Source organism: Spodoptera frugiperda, chromosome 23, assembly GCF_023101765.2.
Source record: "Spodoptera frugiperda isolate SF20-4 chromosome 23, AGI-APGP_CSIRO_Sfru_2.0, whole genome shotgun sequence".
Taxonomy (NCBI): Eukaryota; Metazoa; Arthropoda; class Insecta; order Lepidoptera; family Noctuidae; genus Spodoptera; species Spodoptera frugiperda.
Genome location: NC_064234.1, coordinates 12,969,235 through 12,986,847, shown reverse-complemented (window position 1 = coordinate 12,986,847; position 17,613 = coordinate 12,969,235). Strand labels below are relative to the sequence as shown.

The 17,613-nt window shown below is 36.7% G+C and overlaps 1 protein-coding gene across 9 annotated transcripts in view; it reads left to right on the top strand.

Annotated features, from left to right (window-relative positions):
* Positions 1-17,613, top strand: part of LOC118266593 (ephexin-1) — a 110,354-nt gene that overhangs the window by 62,987 nt on the left and 29,754 nt on the right. For 6 of the 9 annotated variants that reach the window (XM_050703319.1, XM_035580025.2, XM_035580028.2 and 3 more), the window contains 2 exons: positions 1,162-3,917; positions 4,376-4,473. In XM_050703319.1, the coding sequence (XP_050559276.1) occupies positions 1,198-3,917; positions 4,376-4,473 (2,818 nt within the window). In that variant the 5' untranslated portion in view covers positions 1,162-1,197. Of the gene's footprint in view, positions 1-1,161; positions 3,918-4,375; positions 4,474-11,817; positions 12,020-14,269; positions 14,448-14,787; positions 14,998-17,613 lie in introns of those variants that run through there. The other 3 variants (XM_035580030.2, XM_035580032.2, XM_035580031.2) reach the window with 3 other exon arrangements.

Sequence of the window (17,613 nt, the reverse complement as noted above, 5' to 3'; positions counted from 1 at the left end):
GAATGTATGAAGTACTACATAAATATTCGGGATAAATAAGTATCTATTACATACTCGTAGAATGATTGTTCTTTCTTTTTTCAACTGTCGAAGAGCAGTATTCACTGATTAAGTAATGTCGGATCCGACTTGATGTGATTGTCGCAGATTTTGATTTTCGAAATTACCTTTATAAGGAAGTTTGGAAGAGTACACGCTAATAGTAGTAGTACTTCTAGTACACGCTACTTTAACATAATATTGATAAAACTATCTGAAGAGTAAACATAGTTTTATTTTATTTATACCTAGTCCAATCACCTGATCAAACTAATAAGTAGTTACTTATCGTAAAATAACACTAGTAGAAAACCTACAATGTACAATATACCTTACAACAAATTGTGAGACAAGGAGGAAACTATACAGCGACAGCTATTGCTATCCTTTTCCCTCCAATAGTCATCTCGTTTACCATAAAGTTCAATGTTTTGGCACGACACCTACTTACATGAAGTACTACTTACATGTTAGCAAAGAATGTTTTTGTCTCCTAAATACATAGTTAATGCTGAGCGTCCTTTATTGTCCGACACGACACGCCATTGTCATCCAAACAGCCGTAAAATTACTGCCAGCTATAATATTAGCGAGTTGCATGCGAATTGCGTATACAGGAATAACTTAAAATCTCCTTAATAATGTAACATTTTATCATTTTCACTGTACCACTTTAGCTGTGTGATCTCTTCTGATAGTGACTTAGGCCTAAAGCTACAAAAATATGTCATACAGAATATCTTACTTTTTCTTCTATATCACAATAAGTATGTGCTAAACGTTATTTGTAGGAACATAAAATCTTTCGTCACCGTTGTTCTCATGAACCAATAAGTTTTTCATTAACCACCGGCAATTGCTTACCATTACAAATACGTATTTCACACATATCAATAACACAATCTCGTGGGACACTTATGGCAGTAATGAGCCATTCAACTTACACGGAAAACTGTTCAAACAAGCCGAGCCGCGGCGACAATAGAAACTTGAACAATCGCCTTGCGACCTACCATTGTGATCTACATTGATAAACTAGACCAGATTTATAAACTACATATTAATTTGAACACTTCTAAAATACTACTGTTTGCTACAATGTATTTAATTTTCTTGTTCCAGATGGCGCAGTAAAGCAACGACTGACATCCCTCACAAATGTTAATCAACCTGATGGAAGGCGACACGATAACCACGAACACTCTCATATCGTCGATCAAAAAATTCAACACCGACGGCAAACAACACGGCACTATAAAGGCGTTACTGAAGAACTTCATCCTACCAGAAACAGAGATGGCTATTAAGGAAAATCAAAGTAACAGCAACAAATGTATTTACTCAGTACCTGCGAAACCACCTCTGCCTACATTTACGGAAAGAATGAAGTCTTTACAAGACGCGAAACAGGCGTTTTTAAATTCAACTGTTAGTTCTACTACTCCGCCTCTTAATCATGAAAGTAGCAAAGATAATCACACTGTACACTACGCACAGATAGCTATAACCACAGATAGTGAGGACACTAGGAGCACAGGTGGAGGCAAAAACATCAAACATTCATGCGCCACCAACAACAAAGAATACAGCATTCCAATTCATGTATCTCCGAGTGTTAAGAAATCAGTGGAACAGCATCAAAGAAAAGTTAGCTTTAAGATTAAAAATGCCACGACATCATACAAACGACCACCTTTAGCCAAAACAATGACGATAACAAGCAGTAAAGTTGCAGAACTCACGAAGAAATTCAACAACTTACAAACTGAAACACACAACGTGGCCTCGCCTAAACAATCTAAACTAGTGAAGACCTTAGAAGAATTGCAATCAGCGTCACGATGTTCCGCCAGCAACAGCTCCACACCCTCATCAACGCTCAGTTCAAGTCCAAATATAAAAATCGTACTACGACAGAGGCGAAATTCAAAAAAGCGCCACAACAGAAAAAGATGTTCAAGCATGGACTCAATGGAAGATTTAATGATTTCAGATAGTTCAAATAAAATTCGTGTTATCCGTTCTAAATCTGATGGTACCAAAATGGCAAAAGCTTCAAAGAAGCGCTTAAAGTACCAGGATTCAAGCGAACAACCGAGTGGATCTGATTCTGTTGATGGTAGTCCAGTCAAAGCTAAAGAAGATGAATCAAAGAAAGATATCAAACCTGCGCAAAGTAATGTAGTTAAGAATGTGATCAAAAAGTTTGAATGTGAAATAACAGCTCAATCCAATTCAAATAATACACTAAGAAAACAACCTGATAAAATTAAGAATACACTACCATTAAAAGAAAAACCAAAAGTACCTGAAAAGAAATCATCACTAGTATTAACCAAAAATCTTGTAGTAAAAGATGGCATTCCAAAAATTAAAACAATCAAACCTGTAATAAATGAGTTAGCAAAACTAGACAGTAAAACAGACCAAAGTGAACGTGAAGTCAGTAAAAAGAAAGAGCCTTTGTATGATCGCAAAAGGTATAAAACAAATTATATCCACTCCGAGAAATTACCTTTGAAGGTTGTTGAAATAATCCCTGAAGATATTCACGAAAATAGTGCAGTTACAGATACTGTGAGTAAAGAACAGAAAGAAGATTCAGTTCCATCTATAAACGTTCTTGGACCTAATGAAGAAGAAAAAGCTTATCAAGAAATCAATTCGCCTATAACACCCAACGAATCATTTCTGTGGCGCCGTAAAAGTAGTACACAAATATATTCAGACTCTGAAAAATCTGATAACTCATACAGTTTTGTTAGTGTTTCAACAAATGGTACAACCATAACTTGTTCAGATGAACCACACGAAATCATACCAGAATCTCAAGTTGAAACGAACGAATCTCAAGTAACTATCTCAACAAATGAGCCGAAATCTGAAACTGACATGGATTTTGAAAGTAATCTCGTTGAAGCCTGCAACAAAGAAATCATCATCGGCTATACATCAAAACCAAAACAAGAGGAAGTAGAGGATTATTACGAACCTCTAGAACCCAGAGACGAAGAAAATGTCGTGATCATTCCAATAAAAAATGTAGATAGGTCTTCTAAAATAAATTGTCCTTTACCGGAAATTCCTAAGACCGAAAATGCTAAACATGAAGAAGATAAGTGTACCGACAAAGAAAACATTTACCAATGTTTACTTGAAATGAGATCACATCCTGAAGGTGATGAGAGCAGTCTACATAACTATGAACTGTGTGATAACAACCTTGAGGAGAGAACGAGAGGCGATGGTGACAGTGACGATGGCTATGAATACTGCAAGTCTCCTATTAAACCATACTGTGTAACCTCAAGCTCTGGTATCCAAATAGCGGAGGGCTACCAACCAAGCAAAAACTATGCAATTTCAAAGTCAGTAAGTGGAACATCAACTGTCAGCTATGAAAAAATTGGATCAGAGAGGATTTATGAGAAAATTCCTGCTCGACCACCGAAGTCAAAGGACAGTAGCCCCACGTACAGTAGTCGCCATTCCTTTATTTCCGACTACACGGTGTATAACGAGAATGAAAATATATATGACACGATAAAACATGGCGACGCGACCTCGCTGTCACACTGCTATGAGAGCATACCCAACAGCCCGAGTATGGTGAAGCTTAGGAGTATGAAGAAGCAGGTGCCCTCGAACGTACAGAAGCGTCTCTCGTTTGACACGGTGTCGAACATCAGCCAGTCGACAATGTCTAGTGAGCAGAAGACTAACAGCCTGTATGGCCAGAGGTCGGTGATCAGCTACAACGGGCAGGAGATCGCATTCCAAGTCCCGAGCAGTGAGACCAGTGTCAGTGACAGAAGTGACCGCAGCGACGACTGGGTAGATGTATCGGACGAAGAGAAAAATGAACAAAAAATCATTATGTAAGTGGAAAATATTTCTCTCCTTATCATTATCTCATAATCTAAGCTTTACTCAGATTTAAAGATAATCTGGCACTGTGCAAAATCTTTTGCAAATTATAAAATCAGTTTCGCAAATATTAGAATTTGAAATATCCTCTTAAAAAGTAACAGTGAAAAATTAAAAACTATCAATTAATAAACAAAAATATTGACAAAACAACAGCTGCTCGATATACACAGTGATAAGCATATTACAATTTTTCCGAACATCAAATTATCGTTTCACTTGACCTAATAAAAATACTAGTTACCCGCAATAGCAGTTTCCAAAGCGAAGTACAAACATTGTTATCAGCACTTGATACGAAATTGTGTTTGCTGGTGGCTCAGTGGGAAAAGCGAAATGAAAAGGGAAGCACGCTCACTCAGTTACATTATTTCTATCTTATTTACAACATGGAAATTCTAAATTACAGCGTACGGGAACGAAGCCGGGGCAGGAAGAGTCCAATCAGCTGGTCGCAGAAGGTCAGACATCAGTGGCAGAAATCACCAAAACCCAGCAGTAACGAAGGTTAGTTTTTTTTTTCGTTTATAATACAACCAATGCAACTGAAATGTTTTAGTAAACAAACCTTTAAAACCCATTAACCAACCACGTTTATTGAAGTTAACGACAACGCCATCTATGATACGCCGCGCAACCTACGTGTATCGATCTACAGTTTAGTTAGCGTCGATCACTGTAGGTGGCGCCTCAAACCACAACTATCATTGCATTCGCTTTATAATTGAATTGGCAATGACTCGTATACATAATGGAACTAAAATTGTAATTTATATTTTTTTAAATAAGTTTTTAAATAAGAAATTGGGGCAGGGTTTATGTTTGAGCTGTATCTATTGTTGATTTATTTTGCGCAAGCGGCTTCAGGCTCCGGTTGCGTAAACGGTGGCGACAGGCGTCCTACGCGCGCATTCCTGCTCCATAACAATGCTTGCCTCGGAGTTAGTTATTTCCTTTTTTTGACAGTTCTCTTAGCAAATATTGGTCAATGTCTGCAGCCTTTTAGAGTTAAATCATAAATATTGAAACTTAACAATGGATAATAAAATAATCTCTTAATGTGTGGTGTGTGGTTAAGATTGCTTTGGTGATCAAATGGCACTAAAAGTGTCTGTCAAGGATGACATCTCAGGTTCAGTCGAAGAATAATGTCTGTCGTTTCATCTCGGCAATCTTCATTATGTAATATACAAGTACTATAAACGATTAGTATTAAAAGTGTGGGCTAAAATAAGTTACAAGTTCATGAGCCGCGCAGTTCACGCACCTAGCGTCTGTGGGCGGCTGCTAATCGTTACCGGATTCTTGCGCGCGCGCCGCCCGCCTTGTTGACACATGCGCACTTACACGTCAGTGGTATATTACTTAAATTGTTTTAACTTTAGTGGTATAAATGAAAGCTTAACTGTTTGGCTGGCAATTTTAACCTTCAACACAATACGTCACCATTCTACGACATTTTAGCGTTAAGGCTACATAAATACTGCATTCGGTAAACTTAAAGCCAGCCAGACGATCGATCAAAGATATAAAGCAATGTTTTGTTCCTGCTTTCATTTCTTTTTCAGCAGACTGCAAAAGCGTTTGTAAGGAAATTTGTACCATTATTGTAGTGAACTTTTACTCTTATATTCCTTTTGCCTTTAATATCTAAAACTAGTAAAATAAAATACTAATAAATTATGTTATAAAACTCAGTACTGAAACCTTTCAGGTCGGTAACCCAGTAAAAACTATTGATTTTCTAGCGGGGTGGTTAAAGGCAGAGCGGTCGATACGGCCGGTGACCCACATTGATAAAAATATGTGGATAACATAACAATACTTGATTATAAAGACCTATTATCTTCCAAAATCAGTTATCTATATTATTAAAGTTTTAGTGTGACATACAATACAAAATTGTTGAAGGGAAATCCTACACTAACGTCATTCACCGGTATCTCGACTTACCGACCGGTCAGTAGCTCGACTTTTCTTGCTTACCTTTATTACAAATTCAATGTGTCGCCAAATGATTTTTTGTTCTATCATCCTTTTACATGTTATCTTATTCTACTTTCTCTTTCCCTTCATAACATGACATAAACGCAATGGTTTTCTTTAAACGATATTTTTCCATCAATCCATCAATAGCTTAATTTTCCGAAGCTACGATGATTATTACAGTCACAATAGTTAATAACATCGGTGTTATAAGTCGCAATACTTTACGACACTCATAAATTTTCATAGATCCATCGTAACACTACAACATGGAAACTTATTTAATAGATAAATAGGAAATAAATCGTTTTCCGCCATTAATATCTTTACAAGCTTGTTTGTTACTAAATGTTTTTAATTTTCGCGTTCACTTTTTTATGTCTTCCGGCTCGTCATTACATATTACAAGTTATGTACAACTCTTACTATTACTTTCATCGTGTTTTACTGACAGCACATCATGGTATACACAGCTGCACATCGAACTATACAAAACCAGTTTATCATGGTCTCGCTTTGTATGATCTTTCCGCACATTCAACGGCCAGGTTATAATGGCCATACGACCTATTGTTTCTTGTACGGAAACAGTATAAACTCTTCTAATACAAAATGCAGTTGTTTTGTGTCGCTGTCTATAGAAACATGATACTTCCTATACATGCTTATATGTTGATCAATAACTTTTCAAAATGGCTGACTCACAGCCTTTGTTGTGGTTGCAAGGACAGGTGCATGATGGGTGTGGTGTCAACGACAGCGAACTTTTTTAAATGTTTTTAGGTGCGGCGTGTATGTGTAAATTGTATTATTCTGGCATCTAACATCTATATTCTTTGCCTCGAGTAATTATCTAATCGTAAGCTTTCAATATTTTTTTCAATCCTAACAGAAAGAAACCTAACTTTTAGTAGCAAATCAATCAAAAATTTCAACCATAGCAGTTACAATGAAATAACCAACAACGAACTATAAATCATTCTTATTAGCATGCTAGCCAGTCAAGTGTGAATTGTATTAAAATAGAAAGTTACCTGCCAAGGTCTGTGTAAAACATAATACATAGGCTGATTAAGCAGCTATTTATTATTATGCTCAGATCCATTACAAGTACCGAATCTCTAGTTTGCATCTCTCAACTCACATCTCTATATCATTTCATTTTTTCGTTTCGTACACAATGTTTTACGACGATATTGTCACATAATTATCATCAGTCGAGTATTGATCGTTGTACTAGTTCCATGTTCTTATATTCGATGGAAGGCGTCCATGGGATATATTTTGGTAATCAATGAACACATTCCAAGGCTGATATCTCACTGTTTTAATCCAAGTAATACCATCTATGATATGACTTTAACACGATGTAATTTAAAGCAAAAAGACATTTGCGTAAACTATAGCTTAGATGATTTAGTTAAGGTTGTTTTTTTCATCAAACACAAAGGTTTTGATTTATTCACTGATACAAACATTTAACACCCGAAACAGCCGTATAATTCAATCTGTCAACAATACAAGCAATTACAACGTGAACACAATGTTTTCAACAATGCACTGACAATAATGTACTACTACCGCAGATCAAGCTACTCTAATCTTGGGAAATTCTTCAAGGGACTTCCAATTTTATACCATGATGATAAAGTTTAAAATAAGTTGCCAATGTGCACGCATTGTGCAAGACGACTGAAGTGGACTTCCTTATTGGGCCTGCGCCCTTCGACCCGTACGCACAAGCCGTGACCATAAGGCCATAACCCATTGTTACCAGCTGTGAGACAGTTGGCTATGGTTTCTCAGCAGGGCTGGCAGATTCTGGAAACAACAATTATTTAGAAATCACAAATAATTCTACCATTCTACAATTCATTAAGGTGTTTTTTTACCCAAACTTTTCCTTTTATGTTCGAATGTTCTCTATACTAGACTATTACTTCTTTACAAACCTTTACGTTTTGTAATTGTTTCCTTACACCGTTTGCTCTTTTGTTGTTTAACTGTGTTTATATAACAACTGCTCGTTATACTCGTACCTACATATTAAGTTGTGGAGCAAATTAAATGCAACTTCTTCCCTTCCTATAGTTACGATATATCAAATCTAGTAATTTGTATGTCAAATTTAACAACGCCTCCACCAGTCACCTATGGAACTAATTTGTCATACAAAAAAATTACATTGTCGCTAGCAACTATTGTCAAATACTATTGCTTCAGACTTATGGTAGAGGTACTGGTCGGTAGCCAGCCCTATTCCAAATCAGCTTCTGTTGACAACTTTATCGTTGACTCCCTTAAACTTATGTTCCTTGTAAAGCCGGTTGGTATCAAATTCGTCCGTTTTCTTGCACTTTCACCACGAACAGATGTTGCAAACTCTGAATCATTGTTATGGATACAAATTGTTATTTGGGTTGTGTTACAAATTACAATAATCTTGTTTATTGTTGATTGATGCAAATATTATTCAATTTATTTATTGAGTGCAACTTAAACCGGATATATAAAAATAAATATTGAAAAAGAGAGAGGGAGGGATTCTAGTATTTATCTCTTTGCTTCTGTCCACATCCACTACAAAAACAAATAAACTAATCGAATTTAAAGTCCAAACTTAACAAATAATTGAACGTACCATAAATCTCAGTTTGGTATTCAACATACTACTTAATATTGCACGCAGTGTCCGACACGATGCAATAAACTTGGCCCAAGACTCGCTGCATGATTAACTGATGATACGCATCGCCGCATGCTTGCAACTGCTATAGACGGACAACCCAGACTAATGTGATGAAACCTCATTGTCACAGCACAGTAATCACCTCACCAGTCTATAACAAAATTTGACAAAGGTATAGATAGGAGTCTCTCGTCGATCCATAGCCCTTAAATTGTGACCAGCCACAAGGGCAGCAACCTCAAATTTTTTGGTGATCTACCTGGGAATCTGGGATCCAAATCATTTGCCAAGGATGGTGATTTAGATGATAATGGTAAACTTTATCTAAAGATAGGCGTTTGTTTAGCAAAGTATGTAAGCTGCTGCAGACGTGGCGCTGATGATCATGTAAGTTTTTGTACATTTAGAATTTGGGCTTGATTTTGAGAAGTATGTGTTCTTGGAAAAAGCATCTATTATGTGCTCTACGTAAACTCATTTACACTGTATCCTACGCAATTTAAAGAACCAGTTTCTAAAACATTAACCTCTGTTGTCTCTATAGGACTATGACCGAAGCTGTAACTTGAAACAACATTTCTTATGTTGTTATTTTATCTGTCATTGTCATGTAACAAAATTCTTTTGGAAAACTGTTATATTCATTGGATACATAGAGTAAGTTTATTTCGCAGGTTTGAACTTCATAAAACCCCTAATTATCGTACAACATCAATATAACATAATAATCCAATTGTGAAATACCATTAACGTATTGACTTTTGATGCAATTTACCATCTTTATCTAAAGAGTAGCAATACAAGTATTGCGGCCTCTCCATACGCCACTTCAAAAGATTGCACTCTTGTATGAACGCGAACGTGATTCGGCATTCTTTCGCAATATTGTCATCTAACATTTCGAAATGTGTGTCTAGGTCATATTTGGCTTACGTTTTTGTGTATAGCAGGTGAATTTTGATTCAGATTTGGTATAGGAAGGAACTTGTGAATTTAATTTTGTTAGTGTTGATATATTCTGCATTAATTTTATTTTAGTCTTTATTAACTAGGCAAATACTTGGATCGTCAAATCATCTAGAAACAATTAGGTAAGTAAATGTACAAACAATCTTATGTCCGGTGTAAAGCGGTAAACTAGTTTTTACAATTCACACGGACTGGTAATAAAACCATTGAAAAATTATTGTTCTTCCTTCCTCGTCATAGATTTACATACATCATTGTCTTCGTTATACAACTCCTTGTTTATGGAGCCTGGCGATGTATCAACCTCCTTCCTGAACTGAACTTCGTGATCGGTTCAGGAACAATCATTTGCATCAGCGACCACGCTACATTTACTCTTTAATGTACTTTTCTCCACGGAACATACGTATAAACATTCTACACAATAACTATTTCCTTACAAACTTTCATTTGGTTTTATAACACAGAACTAGCAGTTATTGTTAATTAATTAAAATTATTACTTGATACTTTATAGTTACGATAAAAATATTTACAGGCGCGTGAGCATGACTGTCGTGATGACGAATTTTGCAATAGCCAAATAAAAATACGGAAACCTAGCATTGCAAGGAAATAGGTTTGAGCTTTGGTTTTATAAATACGAAAAATAAATATCATCAAGACACATGGCGTCTTGTTTACGAGTGAGGTAATAGAGTCCATGAACATAGGCCAATAAGATAAGATCGTAAGTTATCAAACAAATCCGTACGACAAAAGAATTCTTCGTCAAGTATTGTCATTCATATTGTCATTCGAGGCATAATGAGCATGCCTTCTCACGATACGTCGCACAGTACTTTAATATTACTCATCCTTGGCCTTAAAAATAAGTATTAGTTTTAAAAACAGGCACAAATAAGTTTGAAAAAAGGCAAACTAGTGATGACTTGTCGTGAACTTGTGATCATCACAGAATCATAGAAAATGATAACGATGTTAACGATACAATTACAACGATCCAATATTGACTGATGACTAGAGGGAATTCAATGAGTCTGTATTAATTAAGGACATGGTGAGAAGTGGCTTCCTGAATGGTAGATAATTACAAAAAATCACCCGAAACCATTACTTCGTAGCTTTCACTGGACAATTTTAACAAATAACAGATAAAGACATAACTGTGGGAACAATTTTCAATGCAGGCAACAATGCATCAGTTACGTTGCATGAGGTTGTAGTTATCATTGTGTTGGTCGTGTGTGGTCATCACGGATTTTAGCAAAACCGTGTGATTTTGGAATTTACGACATTTACGCGCCTCCCATTTACAGCAAACTAGCAACTACAATTTATGATACCACAATAGCTCACTTAAAAATGTTACGAAAATTCAACGATGGCCCAATATTTCCAACGCTAGAAATGTATCGAAACATTTCGCAGTGTTCCAAGTATTATTGCTGTGCCGATGCTATCTACTTACAACTAGTACATACAACCTTCATTGGCCAATCAATTGAAAGCTAATAAATCGAAGCTGCACATGGACTGAATGCAAGTTTAAGAAAACTATGCACAGAATCTTCAATCTGGTAACATAATTGCAAAACATGCCAAAATCACCGATGAAGTCGAACGTGGGATCAATTATTTACCTGCTCCACTTGCGGCGACTCCAGCATTATGTCACTACCCAGTATCGAGCGCAATGTTCTAGATTTCTCGCACAATTAGCGACTATTTACCCAGTACAACCAAGTTTTTCAGAGAATAGCTCAACTAGTTGCCTTACAGCATTGTTTATCGATATCTCAGTTTCGTTACTCGCCAGTAACACTGATTTATAGCTTCATTGATACCGTATCGGCCTAAATTCTCATGGACAGACAAACCGGTCCAGTTTTCTAAAATGTAGTTTTGCTGAATCAGCCTACTCCTTATTGTAATATCTTGTTATACTAAGTACTGCAGTAGATGTTGTGTCGAAGTTGTTATTATTTATAATTGTGTCTTTGTTCGCTCGTATCTCTTTACAATCAGACAGTATTTGCAAACTTTTTTGTCTTATTACAATCCAAGCGACCTTCTTGCCGCTACTATTATGGACTGCGATGACGTCGGGCCTGTCATTTCTGCATCATTTTACCTTGTTCACGATTAGGGGTGTTACCTAAATGGTGTTTCTGGTACACCTACACGTTTGCTACAGTTGCCACAAAAGGTTCGAGCGTGGGAGAGGGACAGCGGTGATGGCGGCGCGCGCACGCGAGTCAGCCCTGCGCCTGCGCCGCCGAGCGGACGCGTTGCCGTCACCGGCGCTCCACACCCGCGACAGTGAAAGTGCTTCATTCGTGTTTACGGACTGTTAACATTGTGAATAAATGTCAGTGAATACTGTAAACTTCAGCATCATCTTGCATTGTGTGGCAATCAACCCAAATATTTCTCGTTCATTCTGTTGTTTCCATGTAACATCCGTGTTAGTTTAGCCGGCCGGTCTCTTTTCCGACCAAAAACCGTTGCGAAAACCTACAAACTTCAAACATTGGAACATAATATTTACTGGCGTTAAATGTTTTTTTACTTTCTAGTGTGTCTTTATCGCTACTTTACACATTATCTTCGGTCACGGTTCGTTCGGCTCCATCAAAGTCAACAAAGTTTAAAGTTACAAGTGGTTGCTTCATACAATTTTCATGTATTCCTAATGCTTGTCCACCTTGAAGTGTTGCAATTGCTATTTGCATATCCTTTCGTTGGACACTTAATTGCAATTAACAATTGGTCAAGTGTTTAGACGAGTTCATCCGTAATCTTTTACCTTATGAGGACGATGAATGTATTTTTAAATTTTAAAGAAGGTGATGTAACCACAGTCTGTGCGATAAGATTTTTAAACAATCCCCACATAAGTAAATTCTTCTCACGATCATTTGATATCTTCAATCAAATGCTCGGCATTAAACGATGTACTCTCAAATCACGGAAGACGATAATCGTAAGAACCAGTTTTGGTAAATAAATCATGCGGCAGAAGTCACATAGAAACCGGAAGAAGAAAGGGTTTCCGAGACTTTCTAAATCAATATTTAAATAATGACAATTATGAGGAAAGATCATCGAACAAAATCATTTTCAAGTTCGTACCACTTTCCACAAGAAATTAGATTGAAAATGGTTACAATTGCAGTTTATAAGTGAATCTTAGAGTAGATGCAAGAATCGTGAGCAACTTGCAGACTGTTGACCCGCGGTGGCTGCGTCCAGCCGGAACTATGACAACTGCCGAACGGAATTCCACTCACAAACGCTACCTTATTTAGTAAATCTACATTCATCGCATTCCACAACACGTACCTTTAATATTCGACTCTAATAACCAACGATTATACAGCGTTAATCGAGCTGCATAGAACCAGAAACAATCGATTCGAGCTGCAACTGTTAGACACGGTCGAATTTACAACCGCTTCAACTATATTAATGGCAGTAATCTGAATATCATTGTATATGCCTTTACATTCCATTGCACAACCGTCTCGACAAATATTGAAATTGAAACTCATTTCATGTTTTATTTCTTTTCGGTTTCGCATTAATATTCTCCGCTTCGAAACATTTTCAATTCAATTCACTGCATTTCGCGGCAAAAAACAAGACAAAGACAGTATTGTCATTCTATCTGTTGTTCCAGATCTAGAAAGTGTCTCCGCCTAGACGTAATGTCTCGATAATTGAAGCAATTACAGTTCTGTTATGCGCAGCCACTTAGTAGTCTACTTATCTGATCATGCTGTAACATGCAGCGTTGCATCTTGTTACACATCTCTGATTGTAAATGCATTGTCGTAGCGATCATAGTCCGTTAGTTCCTTTAAAGCCTGTCACTCTCCTATTGTAGTACTGCCCTATCGATAGCATCTACTTTGTGTAAGCAGTTAGCACCGCCTGCAGCTCACTCGAATATGCAGTTCTGTAAATGATACAATTCTCTTTCCGCGGAACAGATTATGCGCCGCGCTAGGCCTTCATTGTTTCGCAAGCCGCAATGCTCTGATTGCAACGCCATACATACAAACACAACCCGCTTTGCAATTACACCATAACTTGTAGTCGTAAATATTATCTAATAACTGTAACACTTTCTTATATCCTGAAAACTGGTTGAATATTAAACTTATTTATGTCCTGATAGTATTATCACTTATTTCTTTTATTTATTTATCAAAAATTAAGTTTAATCTGATGATACTGTCAGGAGATCTAAGAAATAACTCTAAAATGTTTGAGATATCAATCGTACACAAGTAAAACCAAACGCTTTTGTGCACTGAAGCGTAGCTAACTATTTTCAAATACCAATTTAGGTGCATTAACCACATCCAATGTCAGGCGAACTATTACAAATGTTTTGTAGCACATTGCGATACCACTTCGCTTAGCATTGAAACGGTGAAAAAATCAGCGGTTCTCGATTCTAGTGGCGATGCAAACGTCGATCCGTACAATCGTGGTACCAGTCGACCCTGAGACGGCCGGCAACGCAGCTGCCGACGACTTGTTTCGCTTTTTATAACTTGATCACGCGGCTCAGTTGAGGAAGCCAGTCCTCTCAAACTTTATCTGAACATACAGTGAATCAACATTATGAACGAAACTCTACGTTGACAGTGCAAGCGGATGTCTGAACAAGCGTTCTTTGTTCGATACAGTGCTCTGTGCTCGTGATGTGATGTGATGTGATACCGATGATGAAGAACAATGATCTACGAGAGACCTCAGATGAACGGTGGCGTCGGCCCGCCGCCGCCGAGGCCGCGCACTTTCCGGAGGAACTGCGGCGATCAAGGTGCACCAGGCTGATTAATTATCCCAATTGTTATTCGATACATGGTCAACTATTCAACCAGTTATGACATGACTCAAGATTGTTTTTAGTCTTAACTGTCGAAAACCTTGCACTAAACTGGCAGAAACTTGTTTGTATAAAATAACAAACACGTTTCGCGAATTTCGTAACATTGTTGAATTTCCATAAAACATTAGTGTTCATTTCTGGCATTGAAAGAACATCGATATTAGTTACCGTGACCGAGTGTATTTCACGGCATTAACTTGAGTCGTGATCATAAATCGATTGACCTGGGATGTTCGGCCTGTTGTCACCTCGACCGTCATTTGTTTTGTAGTGTTCGTGACGTCACCCACAAAGGTGTACATCGACACGAGTGCCAAGTGCTCGTACTACAGCCAGAACGATGAGCGCATGCGCAGGCCGCGAGACGACCTGGGCGACCGGGTCCGGCTCATCGACGTGCTGGAGCGGACCTGCAGGCTCGACTTCAGGACTGTGCTGCAAGATGGAGAGTTCGAAATACAAGACCTGATTGCTTTTTTCGGTACTTTTGTTTATATTGATTTTGGTTGGTCTAATTTTAGTTTTCATTAAAGTAAACCATGACCTTTTGTTAAGAAATGATGAGTAGGTACGGTGTTATATTTTTAATGAACCGTAAAGTTTAAAAAGCTAACAAAACAATAGTCAACATTCTTGACTCCGGTAGTGTGCGTTTTGTTACTGGTAGGCAGTCAAAACAATCAACTGTTTCAATGGGATCTCAAACAAATCCAATTTCAATTGGAAAAATATTGCATGAAATGCTATCGTATTGTGTGATTGTTTGTCAACATGACTCGGATGTTAGGTGTTATGGGTATCCATGTCTTTTATATGCGTGTAATGGCACCGTGCACTGTATCATTAGCTGCAAGAACGGCTCACAGCTCGATCGTGCACTTTCTAGCTTTCTACTCTTGATAGACGAGTCTTCCAGATCATGTTGTGACAAACTGTAGTTAATGAGAGTGACAAGTGTATGTTATATGTGTTCGACCATAGAATTAATGAAGTTATTAAACTATGCTTCCCCGATACGATTCCGTGCGCTATGGTTCAATGAAGTTGTGGAATATCTATCTCTAGGTAAGCTAGTGTCTGTCATTTGTGGTTACATTTAATAAGTAAGTGTTGTTCCTAAATTCTGTTGCATTTTTGTTTTTAATTATGCCTTATAATAATTGTTTTTAATAATGCCAAAATTATTAAATTATTTATTTTTGTATGCTACCTTTGAATCATTTGAAATGAGTGACTTCAATAATCCAATATATCCTAATTTTTTTATATTTTAGGGACTTTTATAACGCTCAGCATATATCATCGTATCGTAACATAAAAATGTATTTAATTTTCTAAATTATACTAAACAAAGTGTTGACTTGTCTACAATTACGTTGAAACTTACGGTGCCTTCAAGCCATTCATCTTCTTAATTCGAGAAGACAGTTTCTAGTTCAATACGTGTAATTACACTCATTGTATAATGGCTCGCGTGTCTCGCATAATAGACGCACTTGTTCACCTGCTAAGAAAGTGAAATTATAAAAACGCGTTCATGACGTGTACTTAAGTTATTACTTACGATCGCAGTTTTCGCATTTTTCATTTTAACCTATAATAATAAATAGTTTGGTATCTCGATTTCTATTTATGTGACGTCAATAATTCGTTGGATCGGAACTTTCAAACCATGTTTAGGTTCTGTGGTTTGAAACTTTGAACCGGTTATAATGTCAAAGGCATCGATCATTATCTAGTCATTCCACTTCCTTTAGTTTATTTATAAATGCAAGGGCAGATGTAATCTGTGTATTACGTACTTCATGTCGCTATGGCCTATGTAGCCAACATGACCGTAATCCATTACTAATTGAATAAATATCCAATCAGTGTCTTCATACTTGTTTTCTACTATGTACGAACTGGAAAATTCTCTAGGTTTGTCATCAGTAGTCATTTTAATGTTAGTAAAGTTTTAGAACACCATTTATGATCCAAATAAAAATTAAAAGTAATGAAAATGGCATCCTACTTATAACAGATCTTGTCTATTACAACTGAACAATTTTATTAGAAACCTTGACTACCAATAAACTGGAAAACCCCTAACCACCAGTTACAAAACATAGATTCTTATACATGTATGTCATCCATATTTTTTTTGGCTATACGCTATGACTCAAACATTTCCATAAGTAAAGCTTATAATGCAATGTTTCATTATTGACTGACTCTATCTATTCAATCGATCAAATACTGGCCGGTCACTCCATAACCAAATAGTTTTTATTGCAATCGTTATGTGCCAAACTGTTGTTTGATCTGCCTAATGGCGTTATTTATTATCTGTGGCAGTATTGCCATGTGAGCGGAATAAAATAAGATTTGGTATTTTAATTTTCGTTTCTGTGTCCTTTTTCGGTGTAATTTTATGTTTTCCCAAAGATTATGTGTGCAATAAGGTCGTAGTAATATTAGCGTAGAAATTGACTTTACTTCAATTTTAAACGCTGTAAAGTGATTGTATCTTTTCTAGGTATCCTAGATTTTTAGCTAAGTATTTTTATAATCGTTAAATTAACGAGGCACTATATACTTTACGAACTGCTACAACTACCTTAATAAATTGATTTCGTGAATCATGCTTCATGCATTAAAAGTACATACTAATAATACTTGTATTTTATGTGCGCCAAATTGTTATTAAGGCTCTTCCGCATTAATTTTAATGGTTTTCAAATTACACGTTATAAGATCGTGCATTCCGATAGTTAGTACATAGAGCTGATATTTTAAAACTAAATTGATTACGAAAGAGAATCGTAATCAATTCATTAATGAAACCACGATTTCATTCATAGAGTAAATTCTAGGAAATGTTAGAGTAGATACTACTTGAACCTATAACCCTTTTAATCCATACTTAACCACTGGTATACTGGAACGCAGATATACGCGAAAAACAATGTGTTTTCTATTGTGTCTCACATAGCGGCAGACAAGACTATTGATTGATTGATAACTTACCAGATTTCATAGATTTTTTCTAACTTTCCTGTTTACATAGTTTTGTTTAAAATTTTGGGTTTTATTTTATAATATTAGTATAAGTCTT